This window comes from Cavia porcellus, unplaced genomic scaffold, assembly GCF_034190915.1.
Source record: "Cavia porcellus strain 051 isolate PalLab524CR breed Dunkin Hartley unplaced genomic scaffold, mCavPor4.1 scaffold_3, whole genome shotgun sequence".
NCBI classification, from domain to species: domain Eukaryota; kingdom Metazoa; phylum Chordata; class Mammalia; order Rodentia; family Caviidae; genus Cavia; species Cavia porcellus.
Genome location: NW_026947486.1, coordinates 93029201 through 93054543, shown reverse-complemented (window position 1 = coordinate 93054543; position 25343 = coordinate 93029201). Strand labels below are relative to the sequence as shown.

The 25343-nt window shown below is 48.2% G+C and overlaps 1 protein-coding gene across 6 annotated transcripts in view; it reads right to left on the bottom strand.

Moving 5' to 3' along the window:
- The window catches only part of Bcorl1 (BCL6 corepressor like 1), a 63538-nt gene that overhangs the window by 2294 nt on the left and 35901 nt on the right, over positions 1-25343 (bottom strand). For 5 of the 6 annotated variants that reach the window (XM_063246403.1, XM_063246402.1, XM_063246401.1 and 2 more), the window contains 7 exons: positions 23548-23934; positions 20045-20268; positions 15575-15796; positions 13759-13925; positions 12726-12871; positions 5016-5093; positions 3423-3576 (listed from right to left, as the gene is read on the bottom strand). In XM_063246403.1, coding sequence (XP_063102473.1) covers positions 3423-3576; positions 5016-5093; positions 12726-12871; positions 13759-13925; positions 15575-15796; positions 20045-20268; positions 23548-23934 — 1378 coding nt within the window. The remainder of the gene's footprint in view (positions 1-3422; positions 3577-5015; positions 5094-12725; positions 12872-13758; positions 13926-15574; positions 15797-20044; positions 20269-23547; positions 23935-25343) is intronic. The other variant, XM_063246405.1, reaches the window with a different exon arrangement.

Below are 25343 nucleotides of genomic sequence, written 5' to 3'. Positions count from 1 at the left end.
GCAGACTTACCCAGGGTTTTATCTGCACTCAGGACCTGGGATTTACTATGTGCCAGGACCACTTCTTCCCAACCCCTTGGGAAACTGGTCTGCTTTCCCTTTCCTGTTCTCACTCCTGCTTCCGAGGCCTCCCTCTTCTCCAAGATCATCCCCAGCAGAAGGGGAGCCGTGGAGAAAGGCCTAAACTGAGGCTAATCTGAAAGGCATGTGTGTTTGGCTCTGGAATGCATTAGGCAAGTTTGTTCTCCAGCGGCAGCGGCAGCGCAGTGGCAGCAGCAGGGACAGTGGCAGCAGCACCGTCATTTGTGTAGGCCAGGGCTCACATTACAGCCAGTCTGCCATTGCGGAGCACACCCCACTGGGCGGCAGCCTGAGCACAGCAGGGAGGGGTGCTACAGAGGCCCTCACAGGCCAGCAGCCTAGGCTGACTAAAGCAGGAAGAAACACTGCCTTCTCGCGTCAGTCTCTCCCCATTTGCAGGGCTGCTCCGGCTCCAGCCCTGGAGTCTTCTGGCCCAGGCTATACTGCACAAGCCCAACTGGCTTCCTTTTGTCCAGAATCGCTCTTTTTAGCACCCCTACCCACCATCACTGGATACTCTGCTACAATTAGTTTTATACAAAGAAAATCTAATCTTTATTCCACTCCCTTAACAGCTTTCCACAGATCCCCAGTGTCTCCAGAACAACACTCCAAATTCTTTAGCAAGATATTAAGACCTTCCAAAGATGACTCCATTTGACCTCTTCAACCCAATCTCTGTCCACACCCACAACCCCCAACATACACTGCATCCCTGTCCCACGAGCCAGCCCCATGATGCAGACTACTCCTGCTTTCTGAACCTCCTGAGCCTGCGTGTCTCCGTGGCTTTGCCCGTGTCATACCATGTTCCCTTCTCTCTTCCATGGCCCGGCCCAGCTCATATGCCACATCCCCCATAACTGTGTGTGCACCCTGTCCCCCAAAGCCTCATGGTGCCTGCTCCACACCCCTATTACAATATTTACTTCCAAAAGAGTCACTTGGGAAAGACTGCAGAAGCAGCATAAAATGTGGCCCTCTCTGGGGTCTAGAGATGGAGAGTTGTTCTATTTTTCAAAAGACACCCTTCTGAGCTTTTTATAATAAACATGCTTAGAAAATGTAGTCTTTTATTAGAGTTATTACATATTTGTTTGTTTACCACATTAGATTTTAGATTCTTTGAAGGCCAGAGCTGTGTTCTGGCCATCAGGGTTTGACCTAGTGCAGCTGCTAAAGACATGTTATGAAATCGAATGTTCTGTACAGTGCTCAAAACATCTAGTCAGACCTACAATTTTTATCCTTAAAATGCACATGTAACATTTCCTCCAAATGATGGTGAGCTCTGCCCTTTCATGTGATTAAGGAATGGAGTGTTCCAGGCTAAGAGAAAGGGACCACTGATACCATATACTTGGACCATCGCTTTCAAAGAAAGGGGGAAGAGCCCTTCAAAACATTCCTGCTGGCACTCAGAATCTAGTCTTGCTTTGATGATTCAGAAGGCACCTCTTAAAGACCTGACACAGCTACACTGTGCTGCAGCTGTGGGGAAGGGCAGTTTCAGAACAAGCACTGCAGGACGTCGCATTAAGAAGACAATCTTGCCAGTAGCTGGCTCTCAGCTGACAACTTGCCTGCCACCTGGCTCGGAGAGTGGCACACGGCCCTTGGTTGCCCATGTTAAGTCTGTACCCAAAGCAGTTTACCCCTGGTCCTTTTACTGTCTGTGGCCCCAAGATCCTGTTTCAGAGGAGGTGCTGGACACTTTGGAGGAATTAATTCACTGCAATACTATATCCCAGAGGCCCCGCCCCGCCCTCAGGGATCAGCTTCAGCCCAGAAGAATAAGGACCAAAGCCCCTGAAACTTGATCCCTACTAGTGTCATCATATAGGCTATTTTTATTCTTATCAGGCCATGGGGAAGGTATGCAAAGAAATGGGGCCTAGGGGTTAGTGTCTCATAAACAGTGGCACTCACTGGATGCATTCCTGAACTGTCACTCACCCCACTCCCTATTCTGTGCATGCTGTGCTAGTTCACTGGGTTTTAAAATAGGGCTTGATAGCCAGGCATGGTGGCACAAGCCTATAATTCCAGCACTTGAGGCTAAGTTCAACGCCAGCCTACGTTACATAGTGAGACCCTGACTCAAAACACAAAACAAAACAATAAAATAGAGTTTGGCTGAGCCAGGCACAATGAACGTATGCTTGAAATTCAAGCAACTTGGAGGGCTGAGGCAGGAGAATCATGAATTTGAGGCAGGCCTGTGCAACACAGCAAGATCCCAACTCTAAATAAAAAGGTCTGATATTTTCAAACAGGTATCCAGGGCCACTGTGCTCTCTTTCACAGTGGTTTGTTCTCACCCTGTAGAACTCACTTCTTTTTCTACTTTTAATAAGCTCAGAGTTGCTCTGTTGAATATGTTTGTTTTCCTATTTCTAATAAATGGAAAGCCTCGCTAAAAAGCAGGTATCAAGGAAAAATAATCCTTAATTTGTTTTAAAAATAATTAATGATCTAGATGTGGTGGTGCATGCCTGTAACCATAGCACTTGGGAGGCTGAGGCAGGAGGATCACTGTTTGAGACCACCCTCGCTACAAAGTGAGCCCGAGGCCAGCTTGAACTGTATAGCAAGACCCTATTTCAAATAGACAAAAAAAATCAACTTAATGATGGAGGAACAAAAGGGAAGTCAATGCTGCATTCTCATCCACCCGAGCAGCATGTCCACATGCTGATGTGCAAGGAAACCCAACAAGAGCTACAGCCCTGCAGGTTCTTGAACTGCCTTCATTTATCATCAAAGAACCAACCAGTTAAATTTCATCTAACATTACCTGCCAGCTACCTTCTAGACTCTGCAAATAGGTGCTCTCCATTACCACACGCACACAGTCATCTGAGCTAGCAGCATGCCTGCCATCACCTTGCCAACATTAAGGCTACAAGAAACAGGCTGTGGGTTGCTTAAGGACCTTAGTGGCTCCACAGCTATGGCAACCATATGTCCTGGCTTTTCCGAGAATCTCAACTGCAACTATTCTGTCTGCCTGTCTCCAGAAACCACAAAAATGTTCCAAAGATTCTAATAGTTCATCAGCCCAAATACTTCCCAGATAATCTCTTACACCCATGCACAAAGTGGATTCAGGAAATGTATGGAGCCGCTAAACATACTGCAGACCTATAGGTCCACAGACCTCTACTCTGAACACAAGCTATGTTCAGTCTGGGCTGGGAGATCAGGCTGGCCCGTTCCTAAGCTCCAGCACTCATCTGCCAGTCTTTGCCTCCCCCCCAGAGAGCTTCGCCTTCCCCAGAAGTGGGGGTCGGGTTGCCAGATCCAGGCAGTGGGTCCCTACAGATCTCTCAAACACTTACCCACGGGACACTGACACTTGGAGGTTGTAGCAAGGGAGAAGAGGCTTGTCTGAGAGTTCAAACATGAAATCATCCTCTTCCACATCATCCCCTTCTTGATCGGCACTCCCAGGAGGATTGTGCAGGAGGTCACAGGCAAACCCATCTTTTTGCTCTGTAAGCAGAATATTCAGGGAATGAGGACTCCACTATATGAACAAAACTGAAGAGAAGAAATGCTCCAACCAGATAAAGGGAAATGACAGGGTGCTTAGGAGATAAGTGACAAGGCCACGGGTCTTTGGTTGACCCAAGGATTGCTGATCCCATGGCTTGAATTGTTGTGAGGAAAGGTAAAAGTTCGAGTCCTGGAAAGAAGTATTTTGTGGCCAAAGATTCGTTAGATTCCTCCATCTTCTGACTGCAGAAAGTGTGGTGACATGAAGCCTGAGCTGCGCAGCTGTTGGAGACCGAAGCCTGGAGATACTATCGGCAGTCAGTCAAGGTAGAAACACCGGCCCTTGTCTGGCTGCAGCTTTCCCAAGCACCCTCCTTGCCTGATCTCGGAGCCTGGGGCTCAGGGGCTTCTTGCCCTCAGCCATGTGTTGTGGGTACAGCCTGCTGCATTCAATCCCAACCCTGGCTGCCCCAGCTTCCTCCAAGCTTAGGGGTGGGATCTTCCCTTACTTGTAGTCCCTAGCCCACCACAGACAAAGACATGCTGATTTTCCAAGAGTGAAGCCTGGGCTAGAGGGCTAAGAGCCCAGAGGACACCAGCTATCTCAAAAACTAGGTGTGCTCCCTAGTGGCAAGGGGAGGGAGGGAGTGGCTGCTGCCAGACACTTTGGGACCCTCTTAAGCTATATGGGCTGGGGGTTTAGCTCAGTGGCGTAAGTGCCTGCTTGGCAAACAGAAGGTTGTGAGTTCAATCCCCGGTACCAAAAAAAAAAAAAAAAAAAAAAATTGTGAGCTACAGCAGAAGAGGTGGCAATGCTGATGGAGGCTTCTGGGGGAATTAAAACAAAGTAAGGGGTACAGGGCATGGTAGCACACACCATAATCCCAGTGCTGGGGAGGCTGAGGCAGGAGGATTGCCACAAGTTCAAGGCCAGCCTGGGCTACATAGTAAATTTTTTTTTTCCTTTTTCGTTTTTACCGGTACCAGGGATCGAACTCACGACTGCCTGCTTGCAAGGCAGGCGCTTATGCCGCTGAGCTAAATCCCCAGCCCCGCTACATAGTAAATTCAGGGCCAATCTGAATTACATAGTGAGACCTTGTCTTAAACAAAAACAAAAACAAAAACAAAAAGTAAAGGAGGAGAGAAAGGGACCATGGAAGGGAGAGAATTTTAAAAGTACCTATACTGGGGAGTGGTAGTGTACTAAAGATGGATAATTTCTCTAAATCAGTGTTACAGTGTTACATCTCATGATTCAAGCAAAATGACTTCAGAATCTGGCAGAAGGAAGGGTTAGAGTTGGGCTACTGAGGGGAGGAAGAGTTACCTCCATAGGGTGACTCCTGTCTGGGAGAAGAATCAGTAAAACCCAAACCAAATCCTTCATCTCTGAGCCACAGACAAGGGTAGTGTTCTTCCCGCTTGAGGCTTACCCAACACGGAACTGCTGTAGAAGTCCCAGGATACACCGGGATCACCCTCTGCACGGCCCTGAAGATCTGAGAGGTGATCTGAGGAAAGAAGAGAAGGCAGTGAGACCAGGAGGGTAGGCTGGGAGAGGAGCTCTCCATGCATATGTGGCTAAGAGATGGGAGGAGGGAGGAAGTGCCTAGGAGGGGGCCAGTAGTGACCCACTCCCTGCTTCCAGTCCGAGGTCACAAAGCACCAGCCGGGAGCCAATCTAGCCCACCAACCACCTGGGGTTTGGCCTAGTGTTTCATACAAGCAAAACATTTCATCTCCAACAGTTTATTTCACTTAAAAATCTGGATTTCCAATTTTTCTCCAAAAAAAAATCAGATCTGGCAACGCTGTATCTGCATTCCTTCATGTCAACAGTTGGCTAGAGGGATCTGTGACATGTGTGGGCTCTAGTCCCCACCCAGTCTCTTCCTTCTGTTACACATCAGCCTAAAGGCATGTAGTTTTGGGACCCCTGCCTCAAACTGCACAGGGAATTCTTCTGCAAGCAGAATCCTAGACACACCCAGCATTTTCATTCCCTGTTGGTCCCAATATTAACAGATCCAATCATGATCTCTCCATGATCTCTCTCTCTCCCCTTCCTTTCAAACCTTTCTCATTTTCTATTTTGAGACAGGGTCTCATTAAATCCAAAACTGACCAGGCTAGGCTCAAATCTGAGAACCTCTTGCTTTACTCTTCCTAAGTGCTAGGATTGCAGGTATGTGCCACCACACCCAGTAGTCTTTTTGAGGCAGGGATTTGCTATGTAGCCCAGGCTGGCCTTGAACTCACAGTGATCCTCCTCCCTCAGCCTCCTGAGTTTTGGGATTACAGGCATGTGCCACCAAGCTTGGTCTTCTTATATTTTTAAACAAGGTTTTTCTATTTAGCTTGGACTGGTCTTGGACTTGCTATGAAGCCCAAACTGATCTCAAATGCATCATTTGCCTCAACTTCCCATGCGCTAGGATTCTAGGCATGTGCCAGCACAACTATCTTTTACCATTTTGAAACAAGGATCTCACTCTGCTGCCCAATCTGGTCTCGAATTCCTGGGTTCAGGTGATCCTGCCACCTCAGCCTCCCAAAGGGGCTGGAACTATAGGCATGCACTCCTATACCTATCTCTAAGACATTTGCAGTGGAGCCATAATTTGTGTGTCTCACTGCTGTGTGACTCTGAACCACCGGTGGTACATGTATGACTATCCCATTGGGAGGCACAAGACAGTTCCATCTGGTGGTATAAGCCATCATATGGGACAATCATGCACGTAGCACCAGTAGTTCAAGCTGGTGGGAAAGTGTTAAGGTAAGATAAGTAGGTGGGGACAGAGGTTTTAGCTCAGTAGTACAGCAAGTGTTTAGCATGTTTAGGTTGTGTGTTTAATTCCCAGCTCCAAAAGAAAAATAAATGTAACTTCTCTTTTTTCTTTAAAAATCATGGGGAAAATAGCCAGGTTTATCCTCACAAAAAATATTTTGCTTTTTATTCACAGGTGTATACACAAAAGAACTGAAAACAGGTGTTCAAACAAAAACTTAGGTATGGACTTTAGTAACAGCGCTAACTATTCATGACAGCCAAAAGGTGGAAACAGCCCAAATGGCCATCAGTGATGAGTGGATAAACAAATTAAGACACAGCCATACATTGGAATATTATTTAGCTGTAAAAGGAATGAAGTATTGATATATGTTACAACATTGATGCTAAGTGATAAAAGCCAGAGACAAGAGGCTACATTAAAGAACAAAATACTGATTCATACCACAACATGGAAGAATCTTGAAAACATAATGCTATGTGAAAGAAGCCAGCCACAAAGCCCACATGCTATATTACTCCATTTACATAAATGTCCAGAATAGGTGAGTCCATAGAAACTGAAAGCATAATGGTGGTTGCCAGGGGTTAGGGGAGAGGGGATGGGCAGTGGCTATTAGCAGGGATATGAAGAAGTTCTGAAACTTTACAGTGTAGTGGTGAGAGTTATACAATATTGTGAATGTCCTATCACTCAACTATACACTTCAAAATAGTTAGAATAGCAAATTTTAGCTTATGTATATTTTACCACAATAAAACAACCTTAAAAATCACCTTTCACTTTTTGGCCCTATGATTGGATCTTGGGTCACCCACAGCCTCCTTGTTTCCCAGCTGGATATCATCTGGGGAAACTGTTTTACTTTGTGGTCCCACTGGGACAAAAAGCAGGTCAGCTGGCTTTCATGACAAAGTCAGCTGTGCTACATGTGGATATATGACCCAGCACTGCCAAGATGCCAGACTTAGCTGTGCATGGTTGCCACCAGCCCTTAAGTGACACCTAGCCAACAGGACAGGAGATTTCAAAGGGCACAGGGGATGTGACCCCTGGAAGGAAGCTGGCAGATATTCTTAAAGGAGGGGCACTCCCCAGCGGAAGGCAGTAGCACTACCCACTGTCCCTTCCTGCTGGCCAGCCCAGCAGGAAGCACACTGTTTAGCCATTGTGAGCTGCCGAAATCACTCATTTTTTGCCTTCTTCTAGCAGTCCAGTGGTTTCCCTCAGTAGGAAACACAGCTAGAGAGAAGCTTTCAAAGTAATGGCAAAGCAACCAGGATGGCAAACCTTCAGTCATGCACATCAGATCTTTCCACACTTCCAGCCTGTGTTCTTCTGTACCTTTGAGGGCATCAGCAGTAGTTCCTCCCAGAAGCATCTGTCAGGCAGGTAGGGATCTACTCCAGCCTAGCCCTCTGCCTGGGGTCATGGAAGATACAGCAAGGAGAACCTGAGCCCCCAGAAGATAGGGACCATACTAACTTCATTCACTATGGCTTCCCCTGCATGTAGGCCCAATGCCTGGCACATCCTAAGAGCTAAGACTCATGCAGGAGGAGGGAGGGAGAGAATCCTTGCAAAGCAAGACTCTAAGAGCTCGCTCGGCCAGCATGCCGAAACACATGTATCCATGACTGGCTGCCCCTCCCCTTCAAGAGGTCACACAAGGTCCATCAGCACAGCCCTAGTGCACACATTCCTGGGGCTCCTCTCTCGGAACTGCCTTCAGGGCCCCCGGCACATTCCTCCAGTTCTGCACGGTCTGCACATCTGTCTCATGCAGGTGCACTTGTCCAAAGTTAACAGGCAGAAGCAAAGATTCCGAAGTTGGGACAAGCCCAGGAGTGGCACACAGGAGGAGCCCTGGATCTGACTGACAGGGCAGCCCCAATACATGCACCTCTTAGCTGTTCACTCAGCATCAGCGGCAAGAGTGACCTTCCTTCTCTTTGAGTCTCCCTATCCCTGCTCCCAGTTACACTCCTGTCCTTTCTTAGAAAAAGCGCCCTGGGCACAGCAATTCCCCTCCTACACATACATTGAAGAACTGAAAATGGATAATCAAACAAGTACTTGTACATGCAGGACCACAGCAGCACTAATGACGATGGCAAGAAGCCAGACACAGCCCAAACCTCTATCAGTGAGTGAAGGGATAAAGGAAATGGGAATATATGCACACTGGACTATTACTCAGCCCCCAGCAGGAATGACTGCTCAAGTCAACGTACTACCTGAAAGAAGCCAGATGCAAAGGCTCAAGAACGCATGACTCCATTTATGTAGTGTCTGCAGTAGCTAAGTCCATGGAGACAGAACGCAGAGTGGTGGGTGCCCGGGGCAGAGAGGAAGGGAAAAGGGGGCAAATGCTTCATGGGTACAGGGTTTCATTTGGGGCTGATGAAAATGATTTGGGGGAGCTAGAGATTTAGCTCAGCAGCATAAGCGCCTGCTTGCAAGCGCACAGTTGTGAGTTCAATCCCTGGTACTGATACAAAAAAAATTAAAAGAAAATGATTTGGAATTAGAGAGAGATGGTGGTTGTGCAATGTAATGTATGCACTAAATACTACTGAATTATTCACTTTTAAATCATTAATTTTATCTTACATGAATCTTACCTAAAAACAACAAAAAAAAGCAACTTAGGGCTTCAGTGTAAGAGCAGAGCCTCTCACCTCCAGGTAAGCTGCAACCAACAGAATATGTGTATTTCCTGGGGAGCCAGATACTCGCCCCCATGTGCACCAGATGAGGAACGTAAGAGAAAAAACAAAAACCTAGCAGTCTTCAACGTGGGGTCACACAGCAAAGGTCTCTGGCAGGAAAAGCAAAACCCTGTGATGCAGTGACCTCAAGTGGTAAACTGCTAACCCTCTCATCGGTGGACGGAAGAGCAGACCCATAGGATCTCTGATGCCCAATCAAACTGCAACCGCCTGGATTGCAGCATTCCTTCCCACAGACAGGGAAAAGAGAATCTGTTTCCTTTGGCTGGCCTGGATATTGCTCTTTTCTTCAAAGGGTCAATGGTAAATAAATCACTGGTCTGGCTATCATTTGGCCTGAGGGGGGAAGCCTTCTAAAGGCCTCTTGGAGATTCGGCCCACTTGGACCTCCAACCCTGAAAACCAAGTAGGAAGGGTTAATTGTCTGGCCTCCAGCACTCAGCACAGCATCTAGAGTCTAATAGGTGCTCAACAAATTGATAGGCAGACGACCAAGTGAGGGAGTGCAGTTCTACGCTGCCTAAGCTCGGAAGCAATGGGCCTCACCTGAAGTCAACCTAATGTAAGACAATCCACATTTACAAGCAGGATGAATCACCAGCATCTTCTGATTTACGAAAGGATGCACTGCAGGATACCTGCAGATAGTGACGTTCCTTTGTGCACTTAAAAGACTTGTATCCCAGACAACTTCTCCAGCATAGGGGCTTTGTACAAAGCCAGAGCAGCTGTCCATGTGGCACAACCCTGACACTCAGTCACCTTCTCTGCCTGCAGGAAATGGAGCCCCTTGCTTCCTGTAGGGACTCACCTCCACTTTCTGCCCAGTGAGGCCCCCACTGGGGAAAGATGAAGATAATTACTCTAGACAGAGTCTGCCCTGCCAATGGCTTGGGGATGAAAAGCGAAAAGCATTTAAATACCTCAGCTAGACAGATAACATTAAAAATAAAAGAGGCCACATGACATATCCTGGTGTGGGGGTGGGAGAGGAGGGTGGCAGAGGGGTGCTCCCTGTAGCCATCATCCCATCTGCCCAGTAATCCCGGAGAGTTGGCAAGGAATCATCCAGGGATGAGAAAAACAGAGGAGATACTCAGTTCAAGGCGGCCAAACCTCCTGGAAGCTGACTGGCCAATATCATGAATGTATTCAACGTTGCTGGATTATTCACTTCAAAATGGTCAAGCTAAGAGAACTGCAGCTCACTTTTTTGTTTGTTTGCTTGGCATTTTTTTTTTTTTCTTTTTGAGACAGGGTCTTGCGATGTAGTCCAGGCTGTTCTCAAACTTAGGGACCCTTTTATTTCAGCATGCCAAGAGCTAGGATTACAAAAAATGTCCACCACGCCCAGCTCACCTCAGTTTTTCTAATAAGCCCCCACCAAAAGAGCCTTTGGTCCCAAGGCCACCTTCCTGAGGGAGCCTGCTGAGTGAAACCAGTGCCTGCCCCTCTTGGGGACCAAGCCAAGGTCCTAGCCCAGATGCTAGAAGCTCCCAAAACAGCCAGCCAGAGCTCTGCCTCTGCATGAAGAGATAGCTCAGTTTCCAGCTCTCTGTTGGCTCTTTATCCCCATCAGTAAACCATCTCCATACCTACGAGGTGAAAACAATGTCAAGAATGAAAGGACTGCAGGTGTGCCCCACAATCCCAGCACTTGGGAGGCTGAGGGAGGAGGACTGCTTGAGTTCAAGGCTGGCCTAGGAAACAAAGTGAGTTTAAGGGCAGCCTACATTACAGAGCAAGACACTGTCTCAAAAAAAAAAAAAGAATGGGGGGGGGAGTGCTTATTGCTAATTAATTTTTAAGCTACTTAAAAATGGTCTCAACATTTAAAGTCCTGTGATGTTTGAGAAGAAAAGAGTTCACTTACTAAGTGAACTCTTAGTAAGGTGGTCAGAGATCCCTTTACTTTGACCCAGAGAAGCCCAAGACCCTTGGCAGGGCAATTTCTAGCCCCGAAAGGCCCCTAGACTAGACAAGTTTGGTTTTGTTGTTGTTGCTGAGACAGGGTTTTGCTTTTGTGGTCTAGGCTGGCCTCAGTCTCCCAAGTGCTGACATTACAGGCATGAGCCACATGCCTGGCTCGACACCAGTTTCTGCAAAGCAGCTTCATGTGGTGCCTTTGTCCTGCTGCTGATGCTCACCTGTGGCACATTTTCCTGGGAATCCAGGAGAGTGAGGAAGGTCTGCAGAAGGAGGCCACCAAGGGCACTGCTCCTGGTGACGCTCAGCTAATGCAGTCATCATTGGCCCAAACCAAATGAGAGAATGAACATCCAAAGTTGTTCTGTCCCTTAAGCACCTGGAACTGGGGACCCAGAGCTGAGGGAAGAAAATGGAAAGGCAGTCCTCCAGCCTGAGGGATGCACTCCAGGGCTGTGTCAGGTGGACTGGGACCTGGCTGAAGGCTGGCTGGGCAGCAGTCATCCTCCCTCGGCAGCCTCACATCGCCTCCTTCACCCCAGCTTCCACAGTATAAAGGCAGTGCTCCCCACCTGTTCCTCCTCACCTGAACCTGTGGTAAAGGTCTCTCTTTCTCCCTCTGTTATCAGCTACTCTGCTAACCTTTGTTCAATAAACAAAATTAAGCTGGGTTTGGTGGCACACACCTGTCATCCCAGCACTCTGGAGGCTGAGGTAGGAGGATCGCTGTGAGTTGAGGCCAGCCTGCTCTACATAGTAAGACCTTGTTTCAGAAAATAAAACAAAGAATGAACTAACAAACAAATGGACAAACAAACAAACAAGCATCTTGGTGGGAGCCAGGAACTGTATCGCTGGCAAGTGGGGAATTGACAATAACTGGGGTCAAAAGCAGTAGCCGTCTTAGGCTAGTCAGCTCCTAGTCTGAGAGGGGTGCTCCTGCAAACACAGAAGCCTCGGAGGATGTTTAGAGATCCAAGTCCTAGCTGCTCTGTTGCTTGGGCAATCCGAGGCAGTAGTTCTGAGGGCCAATCTGATGTCACTGAGAGGTGGGGTTCCTGGAATTCGGAGGTGAAATCTGAAGTGTTTCTTACTGAACACTCCAAACGAATCTCCACTCCTCTCCACCCTTGAGTCCTGCCCAGCTCAGAAGATCTATCTATCTGCAGATAAACAGGGTACCACTCATGAGCAAATAAATACATGTTGGCTTGGGGCTCTCACCGTGGGCCTGAACACCAGCCACTTTTCCAGAAGGGGAATGGAAAGAAGGTGGACACTGGGATGCAGAGGATGCGGGAATAAAGTTTCAGAGAGAGTCCCAGGGATTCCACTGGATCACAAACAGCAAAATGCTAAGAGTCACTTCTCTGCTACTCACATCCTATTCATAACACAGACTAACACACTGGCCCCAACTAGATCTATTAGTGTGGCTGCTGTCTCTCCACCAAGACATCTACCTCAGACATCTAGTGGTAAAATGGGTCTCTGTGGGGTAGCAGGGTCCCAAAGTGGTTGCAATATGGACATCCACAGCCACAGGACTTTTTAAAGTAGCTAGGGATGTCTGAAAGGCTGGAGAAACATGTAAAGAGGTGGATGGGGGGTCAATGAAGAGGGTCCTGACAGATTCAGGAGTCAAAGGTCAGCCCTGAGGCTGCCGGCTGTAAGTCTGAGCCACACTTACCACTGAGAAAGCGCTTCATGGTGTCACTGCTGGCCAGCTTCATGGCTGTCTGACCCGAGTAGGTGGCCAACGTGGGATCAGCCCCATAGGACAGCAAGAGCCAGATAGTCTCCAGGTTGTCATTGACCACTGCATCATGAACTGGCCTGTGGAGGTGACACAGGGTGAGGACAACAGGGCCACATGGTTGATGTTTAGGAGGTTATCATGGGCTATCTTGTCAGGGAAAAAGGGACATGACTCTGGGTAACTAACTCCAGTAACGTGCACTGAGACTTAGGGTAGGGGAAGCACCTCTGGCGTGCAAGCCCCCAAACCATCTGCCCACCTTCTTTTGTTTTCTCTGAAACTTTTCTCTCTGTCTCTGTCTCTCATTCCCTTAAAATGCAGCTCTACAGGTAGTTCCACACTTTAGCAGAAAATGAGACCTGATGGGAGGTGAAAGGTAAAGCAGTGGAGGGGCAAGAACTGAGGGACCCGGTGACGGATGCACACAGTGGCTCCACATGCCAAGTGGTTAAGTGGAGTGTGGCCTTTGGGTCTGCGTCCTCCTACTTAGCACACAGTTCATGCCTATTCTGCCCAGGAAGTAAGCCCTTTGGCAGAACAGGACAGAGTGGGTAAATTCTTCTAAGACACAGCAGGTATATATATTTTTAAGTGCATGCAGATCAAATTAGAAAAACCAAATCTGGAATGTTACCCTGAGGTCAGCTTCCCAGTTAGTTCCTAAGACCCCAGCCCCCTTTTAAGATAGGTGCCCCCCACCAGGAGGATTTGAAGGAAGGCTCAATAGTCTTCCTGGCAATAGCTGCATGGGATAGGATGACAGCCTCAGCCTCCCCTTAATAGCCAGGGCCACCCAGGGACTCATCAGCTCCTGCCCTCAACTGGTTGCCTCTAGAGTACACAGAAGGCTTCCCGGCAAGCCACCATGAAGCGCATGGCTTGGAGTGCTCCAAAGGTCATGGCTGGGTTGAGAGCTTTTAAGTGAGGGGCTGGGCTGGGTGTCTGGGAGGAGCAGCCTTCTTGCCTCGTGCCATCCTGTGCGCTGCAGTTCACGTTTGCCCCGTGCTCCAGGAGAATGTTCAGGATATCCGTCCAGCCCCGGGAACAGGCCTCATGCAGGGCCGTGTAGCCAGCATTATCACGGTGATTCACATCCTCACTATCCTTCTGGAGGCAGTACAGAACGACATCCTATGGGGACAGGGATAGCTCTTGAGTACTGACATCTAATTCTTAGGATCAGCTTGGTTACATTCAAAGTACCCAGTGTCAAGGAACCTCAGAGCCAGCCCTTTATATACCAGGGACCGACTGATGTATCTCAAAGTCTTTTGTGAATGAAGTTAGTCCTCAGCTGCCATGGCCAGCTCTAGACCGTCTCCTTGGCAGTGGGGAAACATTTCTTACAGCCAGCGATACTTATTTGGTGGTTGCTGTTGGGGTAGTTTCAGAGAGAGTCCCCTGCCACCTAGGGCTTACTCGCTCAGACCTGGACTCCCGGAGCTTTGGCAGCTAGGCCCACGGCAGGGACATGGGACATGTGGTGGCAAGTGCAGCTTCTGGTCATAATGCAAGAACAAGGAAAGAAGAATGGTTTGAAGAGCTATCCCTGGATGCTGGGCTCAGCAGTCACAGCAGGACTTGGTCATCACTGTCTGTGCAGGTGTCACTTGGCAGCCATGTAGACACCCACAGTACGTGCTCAAGAAATTTGGATTGCTTGATGGGAGGACCCTATCAAGTCATCTGCCCTGTGCTGCACAGCCTGACTGGGAGTGGCCGTTAGATCACTGAGAGCTCTTTTGTTTTTTTTTTTTTTGAGAAAAGGTATCTTTATGTAGTCCCAGCTGGTCTTAAACTTACAATGTGGCTGAGACTGACCTCGAACTCACAGCAATCTTCTTGCCTCAGACTCCTAAGTGCTGGGATTACAGGGATGCCCCACCACACCCAGCTCTGAAAGCTCCTTTTTTTAAAGAGAGGGTAGACTCTATAACCCAGCTGCAACACTACTAGGAACAAATCCTAGGAAATTATCAGGGTAGGGACAAAAGCAGTGGTCAAGTGAGCATTTATCAACAAAAAGTGGGAAACGACGAAAATGTGTAACAACATAATTTAACCACAGTAATGAGGCAGTTTTTCATCCCTACCCTGGCACTCAGGAATCAAATTATATTTGAATACAGATATATACTTTTGAAAAATACATTCAAATATACTTGAATATAGATGTATATATTTGGAGTATTGAGTGGATTCTGGACATATCATTTAACATTGTTAAGCCTTGACTTTCTCATTTGTAAAATGGGGCTAATTAAATCCACCTCCACGGGCTCACTATAATCCAAGCTCTGACATGTCCAAAAAGGTGCCCAATAAATGCCAGGGGCCTCTCCTGCCTTTTCTCAATGTATAAGGAAATAGTACAGGTGGAGTTGGCTCAGCTTTACCCTTAGAAGCTCCCCTGCTCCCTTCACCAGGAGCCTGCATGAGAGGAAGCTGCAGGAGGAGATGAAGGGTGAACAACCTCATCCCTTACCCCTCTCTGAATAGGGAAGTTTAACAGTCAGTGAAAAATCCCGAAATCTCCTTCCTGGCCTAGGAATGGAGTGGGTGATGCTATTTCAATTGCTGTTGATTCCAAACTGATATTCAAATGGGTTTACATTCCCACACTCTGAGATCAGAGACGGGGTGAGGTGGCCCCGGAGGCCCTGGGAGCAGTGGAGGGAGGCCAACTGGGACTCAGCCCCTAGAGAAACCAAGGCAAGAAGCTCCTCTATGGGCCCAGACCAATGTGATCCTGCAGCCACCCACTTAGGGGGCTCACTCACCTTATAGCCCAGGCGTGCCGCCCGCTGCAAGAGGGTCTCACCAGCATTTTTGTTTACAATAAGTCGCCGAGCTTCTGGGGGGATCTGCCGGGCTGTAGGTGACTCCGAGGCCTCCTCTGGGCCGGCACTTCGGGACTTACAGGGTGTACATGGTTCTGTGGGCTTTGCAGGGGTGGAAGATTTGGGGGACCGGGTCTTCTGCTGGCTCCAGCGACCTTTGCCCTGGAAAGCAGATGCAGTGCTCGGTCAGGCTGGGCAACATACCCCATCTGTCATCACGATGCTTGGCTGCCAGGGCCATTTCACCTAGTCTGTGTCCATGTGGCGATTTGTTGACAGTACTCCAAGTAGCCCATACCACTGTCAGCTTTAAGGCTAGAAACTGGGCTGGTCACTAGCCATGTATAGGATTTTCAGGATCTTCCTGGTGTGGGAAGATTTAAAAAGTGTCAAACCCTCAGTCCCATAAACCACAGAAACCAGAGCTGAGGGGACACCTCAGCTCCCCCATGTACTGTGTATGCCTTCTCTATCTGCCTTAGTCCTTACTCACTGAGGTCTGGAAAAGCCATACCTACAAGTAAGAATGGTGAAAAGAAGCAGAAATAGCTGTCTTTGACTAGCGTCACAGATCCTAACGTCTCCACTCTTGCCACAAAACCTGTCCAGACAACCAACCTCACAGATTTTTCCTATCTTTTGCCACACCTTTCCCCAGATCACACTCAGGCACACTTTGGAGGGTGGAAGGAGCTGAGGCTTGGGAACCAGACAGGTTAGGTTTGAGGCTTGCGTCTGCTCCCCACTAGCTGTGAGACCCAGGCCCTAGCCTAATACCCCTAAACCTTTCTTTGTCTCTTGCAGGGTCTTTGAGATAATGAAATGCTGCGAAGGGTGCAGAACAATGAACAGGCAGGAGCTCACAAAATGTCAGGACAGTCCTGTCTCATGAGTGATCCCTAGGTGCCGCCCTCGTTCCCCATGTTGAACTGGAACCTCTACAGTGGGTTCCCATGCCTGTCTTGCATATTGCATCTATGGGGGCAGGAAACTTGTCTCTAATTCAAGGACCTTCCATTAGCAGAACTATACTTGAGAAGCTGTACTCAAGGAACCAAAAGGAAGGAGTCTCATGTGCCCCCAACCTAGTAAGTTACATGACACAATTCTAAACTTGGGACTGATGCCATGATTAGTTAAGAGTTTTGGGGGGCTTTGGAGGGATGAATATACTTTGCCTGTATAAGGGACATGAGTCAGTAGACTTCAGAGAACTGTCTGTGGTAGCCAGCTTCTAAGATGGCCCCTGAGGACCTCATATCCCCTTATTTGTGCTTGTGGGCAGCCCCCTCCTCTATGGGACAGTACTGATCTATACAATCTAAGAGGAGACAGTGTACGCCTTCCAAAGCCAGGTACTAAAAGTCATCGTGGCTTCTAATTTGTTGCCTTTTGCATCACTTGCTGTGGGGAAAGCCAGCTGCCCCATGTTATAAGGACACATAAATAGCTCTCCAGGGAGTTCCATGGGATGAGGGAAGGAGGCCTGCCCAGAGCCAGCACTGTCCCGCCAAGCCATGTGAGCGAGCTACCCCGGACACAGATCTTCTGGTCCCAGTTGAATGAATGCAGCCCTGGCTGACACCTGGACTGCAACCTCATGAGATACCCCAAGCCAGACCAGTAAGCTGCTCTTGCATTACTGAGCCCCAGATACAGTGAGACTATATATACCTATTATAGTAAGCTACTATGTTTTAGAGTGATTTCCTACACAACAAAGCAAATACATACACATTTCTCAGGGCATCAAGAGCTCACTTAAAGCCTATGGCTTTTCTACTATTCTACAACACTCTGGTCCCCACCACCCTCTTCCTCTGCATATTCACAATACCTGTTCTGACTCAGATAATCTGATGCCTAAGGCTTCACTTTCTTCTTTCCTTCCAGTGTTCCACAGTTAAGGATAAGTCTTGACTCCCCTGCTAAGTTTTTGTTTTGCTTTACATTTTCTGAGACAAAGATTCACTGTATTGCCTAGGTTGGTCTCCAACTCCTGAACTCAAATAATTTTCCTGCCTCAGCTTTGCACCTAGCTCTTGTGCTAGGTCTCAAGCTTTTTGGGTTGATACTGTTACTTTCTACTTTGTTCCAGCACTAGGCTCAGGGCTGGGTATACTGTCACAAAAAATATATAGCGACTTGATTCAAGCCAGTCATGTGCAGAACCATGGGTGGTCAGAAAAGTTACCTAGAAAAACATAAAGTCAAGGAAGTCACAGCAGAAAAAAGGATGACAGCTCAGGGTATTTGTACGTTACCCAGCATCCACCAGTCCTGCCATTATATGCCCCATCTTCGTAGCTATAAAGCAGCATTACACCCTTATAGCTATGGTGTTTGTTTCCTCTGATAAATCCCAAGATCATGAGATGCCAGGATCAGTCTCTACTCTAAAAGAGCAGAGGTACAGTCCCAAGCAGGTTGGGATACAATGGCAGGCCTGGAGGATGCTAGGTAAATTATCCAGGTTTTCTCTAAGCCACGTCAAGAGCCAAAAGGTGACTCTCTTTATAGGGGCCATTGCTGCCAGAGTCCAACAAGGGAGGGTGCCTGAGAGGGGGAGGAGCAAGAACAAGTAGGGGGAGCCCTCCTCCTGTCCCCTGGCTCTGAGCCTCTGTGGGAAGAAGCCCTTGGCCCATGCCCCACTCCAGTGCTATAGGACCATCCCCCGGCAACCAGCACCCCTCCCGCCTTGCTTCCCACTACAAAGCCCTGTGCCATGGGGGCAACTGGAGCAGGTGGTGGGACTGGGAGAAAAAGAAAGGCAGGAGGGGGAAAGGGAGGCCCTTGGGAGGGACAAAACCCTCCCCAGAAGAATACTGCAGCGGACACATTGCCAGGCAGAACAAGACAGAAACATCAGAGTGTCCTGCTGAATGCCAGGCGGCTGGTTACCTTTGTGTGCAACGGGACCATGTGTGTGTCTGGGGGAGAGCAGGGGGAGGCAGGAGCCTGGGATGCCCACCTTTTGGCAGAGCTGTCGGGGTTGCAGTGTTTCCTGCCCGACCACCCCCTCCTCCAGGGCCTCTGGGATCCAGACAGAAGCCCCCCCTTCTGAGCCTGTGAGGCACATGGAACTGCACTTCAGGGACAGATAAGCCTGCTCCACACATCCCAGCTCTGGCACTCAGGGCCACTCTGTGATCTCACACAAGTCCCTCGCCTCCCTGAGCCTCAGTTTCCTCTTGGAAAATAAAGGTTAATAAAAGTGCTTACCTAAAAGAGCCACTGCAGGTATTCAGAGTGAAAACATGAATAAAGCCCTTAGCACAGACCAGGGTTCCCTTTCTGGGGACAGAGGGGACACATGCCATGCTACACTGTGCCTCCGGCCCCTCAGTCCTGCCACTGTGTGAAGCACGAGGATGTGCACCAGCTGCCAAAGGAGAGCACTTCATGGGGTGCAAAGCTTGTCACAGATACTGTCTCTTTTGTCCCCCTCCCAATATCCTTCTGAGACAGAAAGCTGTGGAGCATCAGCTCGCTTTTAATGATGAGCAAACAGAGTTCAGTACCTTGTCCGGGGTGAAACGAGGTTCCTGGAGGGGAGGAACAGGAGGCAGGCAAGCAGTCCCTTGCCAGTACTATCCAGAGGCCCCAGCTGGAGAGAGCACACCTCTGCCACCCGAATGAGCCCCATAAGGCCTTTTTTGTTGTTCTTACTGACAAACACATATTTTACCATGGACTTGCACTTCTTTCAAATGTAAAGCTCATCCAGGGTGAGGACTGTCTACCTTTTTGCCTAGTAGAGTATAGAACCTAACCTCAGTATCATGAATGTCAGACCCAAATGAGATGTAGATTTTCAATGAGGGTGCCACAGTACTGACCTGGCTGATAAGTGGCTGCTCTCTGACTTCTAGGCTCTCCCAGATGTAAACGAACGGGGGAACAAGAGTAGGCTAGAGGGGCTACAACCTGAGCCCAAGTGGAATTCCTTCAGCCAGTCCTACCCTCAAGCAACTGTTGTTTAGACATCAAAATCCCAACTTCTACAAGTTGTTTTCTACCTTGACTGACTCAAAGTTCTTTGGTTGGTTTCCAGTGAGTTATACCCAGAAAAAAGCTTCTTGACAGGATATTAAGAAGCTCTCCAGGCCAACATTCTTCCTTATTCTTTAATTCTTCCTTAACTCAGAGGAGACTCAAGGATTGTAGAGGAAAAGCCGTTATTGCCCTCCCCAAAGTCTGCTATAACTTTAGTTCCCAGCCTTCAAATGCTAGCCTCAACCCTTCTAGAACAAATTTGGAAGACTGTAATACTCATGGGTTAGTTTGATCCATATATTCCCTCCCTGCCACTCTCCCTTGGAAGATTCCTCCTGGAGGAGCCTAGTGGAAGTCCTGTCTTCCCTTGCCTACTTCCTGTCCCTTGTGCAGCTTCCCTTGGTGGCCATGTACCTTTGCCTCTTCTGAGACGTTTGCCATGTGCTTGGTCTTGCACTTGCGTTTCCCTGATGGTTTTTCGGGATTTTCAAGGCAGGCTGGCTCCTCCAGATTATTTGGGAGGAAACCATTTGGTGAATCCGAAATCCCCTGGGCTTTGCTGGGCAAGAGAAGGTTCCTGTTCCTGAGGCGGTGCTCCGAACTTTGGGAGGAAGTCTTCTGCTTACGGGCCTTTAAATCTGAGCAAGAAACAGGAAAGAATGGATGTCAGAGAAATGGAACACTGAGAAGCAACACCATCCTCTAAGATGAATCAGAGAGCTTCGGGGATTTTAATCACAGTGCAAAGTTGTGTAACTGTCAGCTATCAGCATGCACTACAGTGCTGCTGACTCTTCCGCTGAATGCTTCCTGATAGAACACCAAGTCTCTGAAAAGCAGGAGCCAACTCCCAGCCCTGCCAGCAGGGGGCAGCCCATCTGGCTGTCCCTAAAATGAGGGCAATTCTTAAAAGATTTTCCCCAAGCTGAATGCAAATCAGAATTTCTTTTCAGCTATTTCTTCATCCCTTTTGTCTCCAATATGAAAACAAACTTAGTAGTAGTTGTGCAAAAATATCAAGTACACTAGGATAGAGGACACGATATTGAAGGCTGCTTTTAGACCCTCAGTTCTACCTATCTGACTGTCCTGTCACTGTCTGAGGACACACAGAACAAAGCAACAAAACCTCTCCAAGACCAGAAGGTTCTATGGGCCGAACGTGCTGCTAGGCAGTGGCAGAAACCTGGCACCTTCCCTGGCTAAAACTAAGTCATTGTCACTGGAACACACAAGTAGCATCTCTAAGACTAGCCACAGGTAACTGAAAGAATTTTTAAAAAACCTTCTGGGAACTCTAGAAACAAGCACCTCATCCTATAGAGTCTGACCTAAACCCCATATGTAGGAGTGACAGACTATTTATCCTAATCTATTAACATTGGTGCTGCGTGTCTTGGTCACTTTGCAATTAGACAGAAACAAGCCATAATCTCTTGGGCCTCAGTTTCTGTAACTGCAAATGGGGAGAATATATATTCCAGGAGTTGTAGGAGAATTAAATGAGTTGATATGTGTAAAACCCTTTATCAAATCACAAAGAGTAAGGCACCATCATTATTGTATTATTGAAGTACAAACTCTTGGGTAGGGCTGTGCCTGTGTGCTCTCTGTCTCTCCCACAGGACTGGATACTGGGCCCAGAGCACGACAAAAGGTCAGTGTGTCTGTGAAGTGAATTAACTGTAGCCTCAGTTTCCCCATTTTGGAAATGAGGAGACTGAGATCCAAGAGTTCTCACCTCACCTTCCCTGACCGTGACATGGACTCTTCTATGATGTTACCAAGGGCAGATCCAGATGTGCAGGTCACCCATCCAGTATTAGGAACTAGCTGCAGCATATGCATAGCTATTAAGAAGCTGGCTGTCATACCACCCCTCTCTCCAAACTAGCCCTAGCCCACTAGTGGATCCCCACAATCTGCCCAGAACTGCTGTGCTGGATGGTCTCCAACTGTACTTCCAGCCAGAACATTCTAAACCAGGGCTTTTGATGCAACAAGTCTGGGCTGTGATAAAAGAGGAAAGAACAGAATCATGTCTTGTGAGGACCTCAGGAAGTATGGAGAAGCATCTACTGCCACAGGGAAAACAACTGTCCTGTATCCTATTAATCCAGGGCAGCACAGGCTCTGGAGCTTCAGAGGAACAAGGGCTTTAGAGTAGGAACAGGGAGTGGAGGTAACAGGTGTGGGTTGGAAGTGGCCCTTCCCAATTGTTCCTCAAGTCAAGAAGGGACCCAGCCAAGCCCAAGATGAAAGGAAAGGTCATGAGTCTGACAAGAAGCAGGTGACCTGGCTAGCTTGGCTGTTGCCTGCTTCTCTATTAACCTTTGAGGCAGTAGTGGCAGGAGAGATTGGCCCTTTCTGAGAAATGTTTGTCAGGCAATTCCTGCGTGAAGAAGTCATCGCTGGGAGATGGTGATGAGACCATGTGCCAAAGCCAGTTGCTACGATGCAAAACCCTTACATGCATGCATAGATGGAGAATGACCTACTTTCCAACAATTGAACCTGCCCCCAGGTCTGACAGGATGCCCGGGTCACTGGTGTTCTCCGTGTTATTGTCAGTGCTCAGGTGGTGGCTAGCCAGCTCTTGGTAGTGCATACAGTGGAAATCTGTATCTCCACATGAATTGAAAACTGGACCAGACCTCAAAGGTCCTTCTGGTTCCAAAGGCCAATAGCTCCAAAAGGAGCTTCCAAGCTATGAAACCAGGATTTTACTAGAGAAAATCCAGTGATACAAAATCTCTTCTTCATCTTAACATAAGTGGCTGGGACCAATGTTTTGATATCTCATTCATGATCAATCCATTATGGTTCTCGCCAAAGAAAAGGAAAATTGTCCCCACTCACTTGCACAGTTGATGAAAATTAGCTCAATTACTCTCTTGAGGGTAGGGATAGGTATCATATATATCTTCAGTGAAACAGAGCCAGAAATGAGGTTAAGCCTTCTTTGCATTTATAGCAAACCTAGAATCTATTACCCACTCGATGTGAGCTTACTCTGTTTTAGCTAACAAGGGGGCTGCAGATGTTTATCAGCAATTCAGAATGAACACATTATAGGAGATGATCAATTGTTGCTTCAAGGGGAGAGGTTAGAGGATGAGAGGAAGAGGCAGAAGTATTCTTATGGAAACCAGAGATGCTTTTTTTTTTCTTTTCGCTCAGTCAGAAATCCACTATAGGAATAGGACTGAGCAGTATTTAGTGGAGAATATTGATATTAGCCTCTTGTGACAGTCTGTGACCATGTTTTATAGCATTTGATGTGGCCAAAGAATACCTGGTTTTGTCTTTGGGCTGCCAGCTTTCCCAATTCAGATCCAACAAAAAGATGCCACCTTAGGTCACCTCAAAGCTTCACTCCACCTTTGGATAATTTTTATGGCTTTCACTGATACAACAAAGTTGTGTCTGATTTTACTTGAAGTTCTTCTGTTGGTCTGAGGAAACCATTGGACTTCTTTTTAGTGTAGGGGCTGAAGGCATCCCATGAAAGACAGCCAGTACTCTTTCTTCTTGAACCCAAGATTCTAGGACAGAGACCCTATCGTCCCCAGACCCAACTCTCTCAAGCCAACCAGAGAACTCCCTGGTGTGGCACTGTCACATGCCACGGATGTCACTGGGACCGGACCCACAGTTTCAGACGTCTGTAAGAAACCAGGAGGCTTAAGCCTTTGTATTCTCAGCTCACCTGTAGGCCAGTCCAAATTCCTTCCATCTCAAGATAAAGTCAAAAGCTCAGGGCTGAAGTTGTGTGACCTCCTCTGGCAGCTGGAGGTCATAGCACCAGGATTCTATGGGTCCAGAGGCCTTTGGCTGGTATAGAGCAGACAGAGCTGTGACCACCACGATGCCTGAGACAGGGGTTGTGGGCGCAGCAGCACCCTGGCCAGCCTTACCTGCTCTCCCTTTCCGCCGCTGCTCTTCTTCTTGCTCTGTCAGGTACTCTCCAGTTTGATACTTCCGGCTCTTCTGCCGCCTCCGTTTCTTCCTCTTCCCCAGGCCCTCCTCGTCCTCTTCCTCCTCCTCTTCATTGGTATCCCACATTTGCCGGGCAGCCTCTGTCCTCCAGGGCATCTCTCGGGCCCGCCACAGATGCCTGCGGCCCTGGTTCAGCAGTGTCTTGTCCTGGGCATGATGGCTGCGATACTGAGTGTCTCGCTGGGGCTTTCTCACCTTTCGACGCTTAGCTGGGGTGGGGGTCACCTCCTCCTCTTCTGTGGGGAAGACTTCCTGGCTTCCCATGTCACTGTCTGCCATACCAGCAAGGGAGCTACAGATGCTTCCTGTGGACGGGACGTACAGAGGGCGGTCAGGTATCTCTTCAAAGAACTAAGTATGGTGTTGGCATGAGAGCCCTGGACTAGGAGTCTGAAGGTCTGGGTTCAAGTTCAGGCTGTGTCAGTTATTAGTTGTATACTTTGGGAAAGTTCTTTCACTTCTGTGTCCTCTTCTATAAGACAGGGATACCGTTCTTTCCTCACTGACTTCACCAGGGCTGTTCTGGGTCTTAAATGAGATCTTTTGCCCTTAAGTGCTTTTCAGAGTCTGATGTATGGATATATACAACTATCAAGTGTTAAAAACACACACAGCCTTATTCGTCTACGGTGTCATGACGCTTGGATCCAGTTCACAAACTCTTGCTCAGCACTTACAAAGTACCAAGCATCGTATGAGGGGCAAGAGAGTCACAGGTCCCTGTGGTTGGGGAAATGATGGCTGAGAAGAGGGTGAAGGAGGGCAGCCTGGCATGCCTCCCCAGCCCCTGCTCACTCTGTGGCTGCACCAACCTTTTTTTGTTTTTGTTTTTTGGTCTTTTTGAGACAAGTTCTCACTACGCAGTTCAGGCTGGCCTCGGGCTCACTTTGTAGCCCAGGCTGGTCTTGAACTTGTAACGATCCTGGAGTGTGCCACCATGCCAGGCTGGCCTCACCAATCTTGCTGACAAGCAGAGCCATCCCAAAAGAAGAGTCCAGGAATAGTGAAGCAAGAAGTCCCTTTCCTGTGACAGGCAAGGCTCAGTCACACCCAAATGCAAAGCCGCCAGCCTTCTTCCCTCAATCTGACCCCACTCCCTACTGGGCTGCCCAGAGCTCCAGGGTGGAGTTTTCTCCTTGGTCCCTCCCCCACCCCACTGCAGCTGTTCCTCACCACTGAGAAGGCACTTCCCCCTCCAGTCCTGACCATTCCAGGACGATGGTGCCTTTCCTGTCCTCCTGAGCCACCTTGCCAAGAGGTTATTTTTCCTCTCCCCACTTTTTCCTTTGACTATGCTAACAACAAAAGTATAATCCAAAATTGGTGTGGTTTTTGACACCTTCCTTGGAAACAGCTGTGAGCCACTACCATCTCTTTCTCCCAAGGCCCGGCTGTTAACTCAACAATCCCTAGAATTTAGCAAGGTCAGTAGAAGAAAGACATGGTTTAGGGCAAACAGAAACACCCTTGACAAAAGATTCAAGTTGGTCAGACCATTTAAAGATAGCAGCAATACAGATTGATGCACAATCACCACAGACATCACCAATTTCCAAAGAATCAAATACAGTACAACGTGTTTAACGTGAATGCTGGGCTGGCTGTGATGTAATTACTCTTTGATGATTCAGAGGATACTTCAGGAGTTTTTGAGGTCCCCAGGCCATCATAATGAGGCCTAATTACCAATACGCTGGACATGTGCTGATGTGCC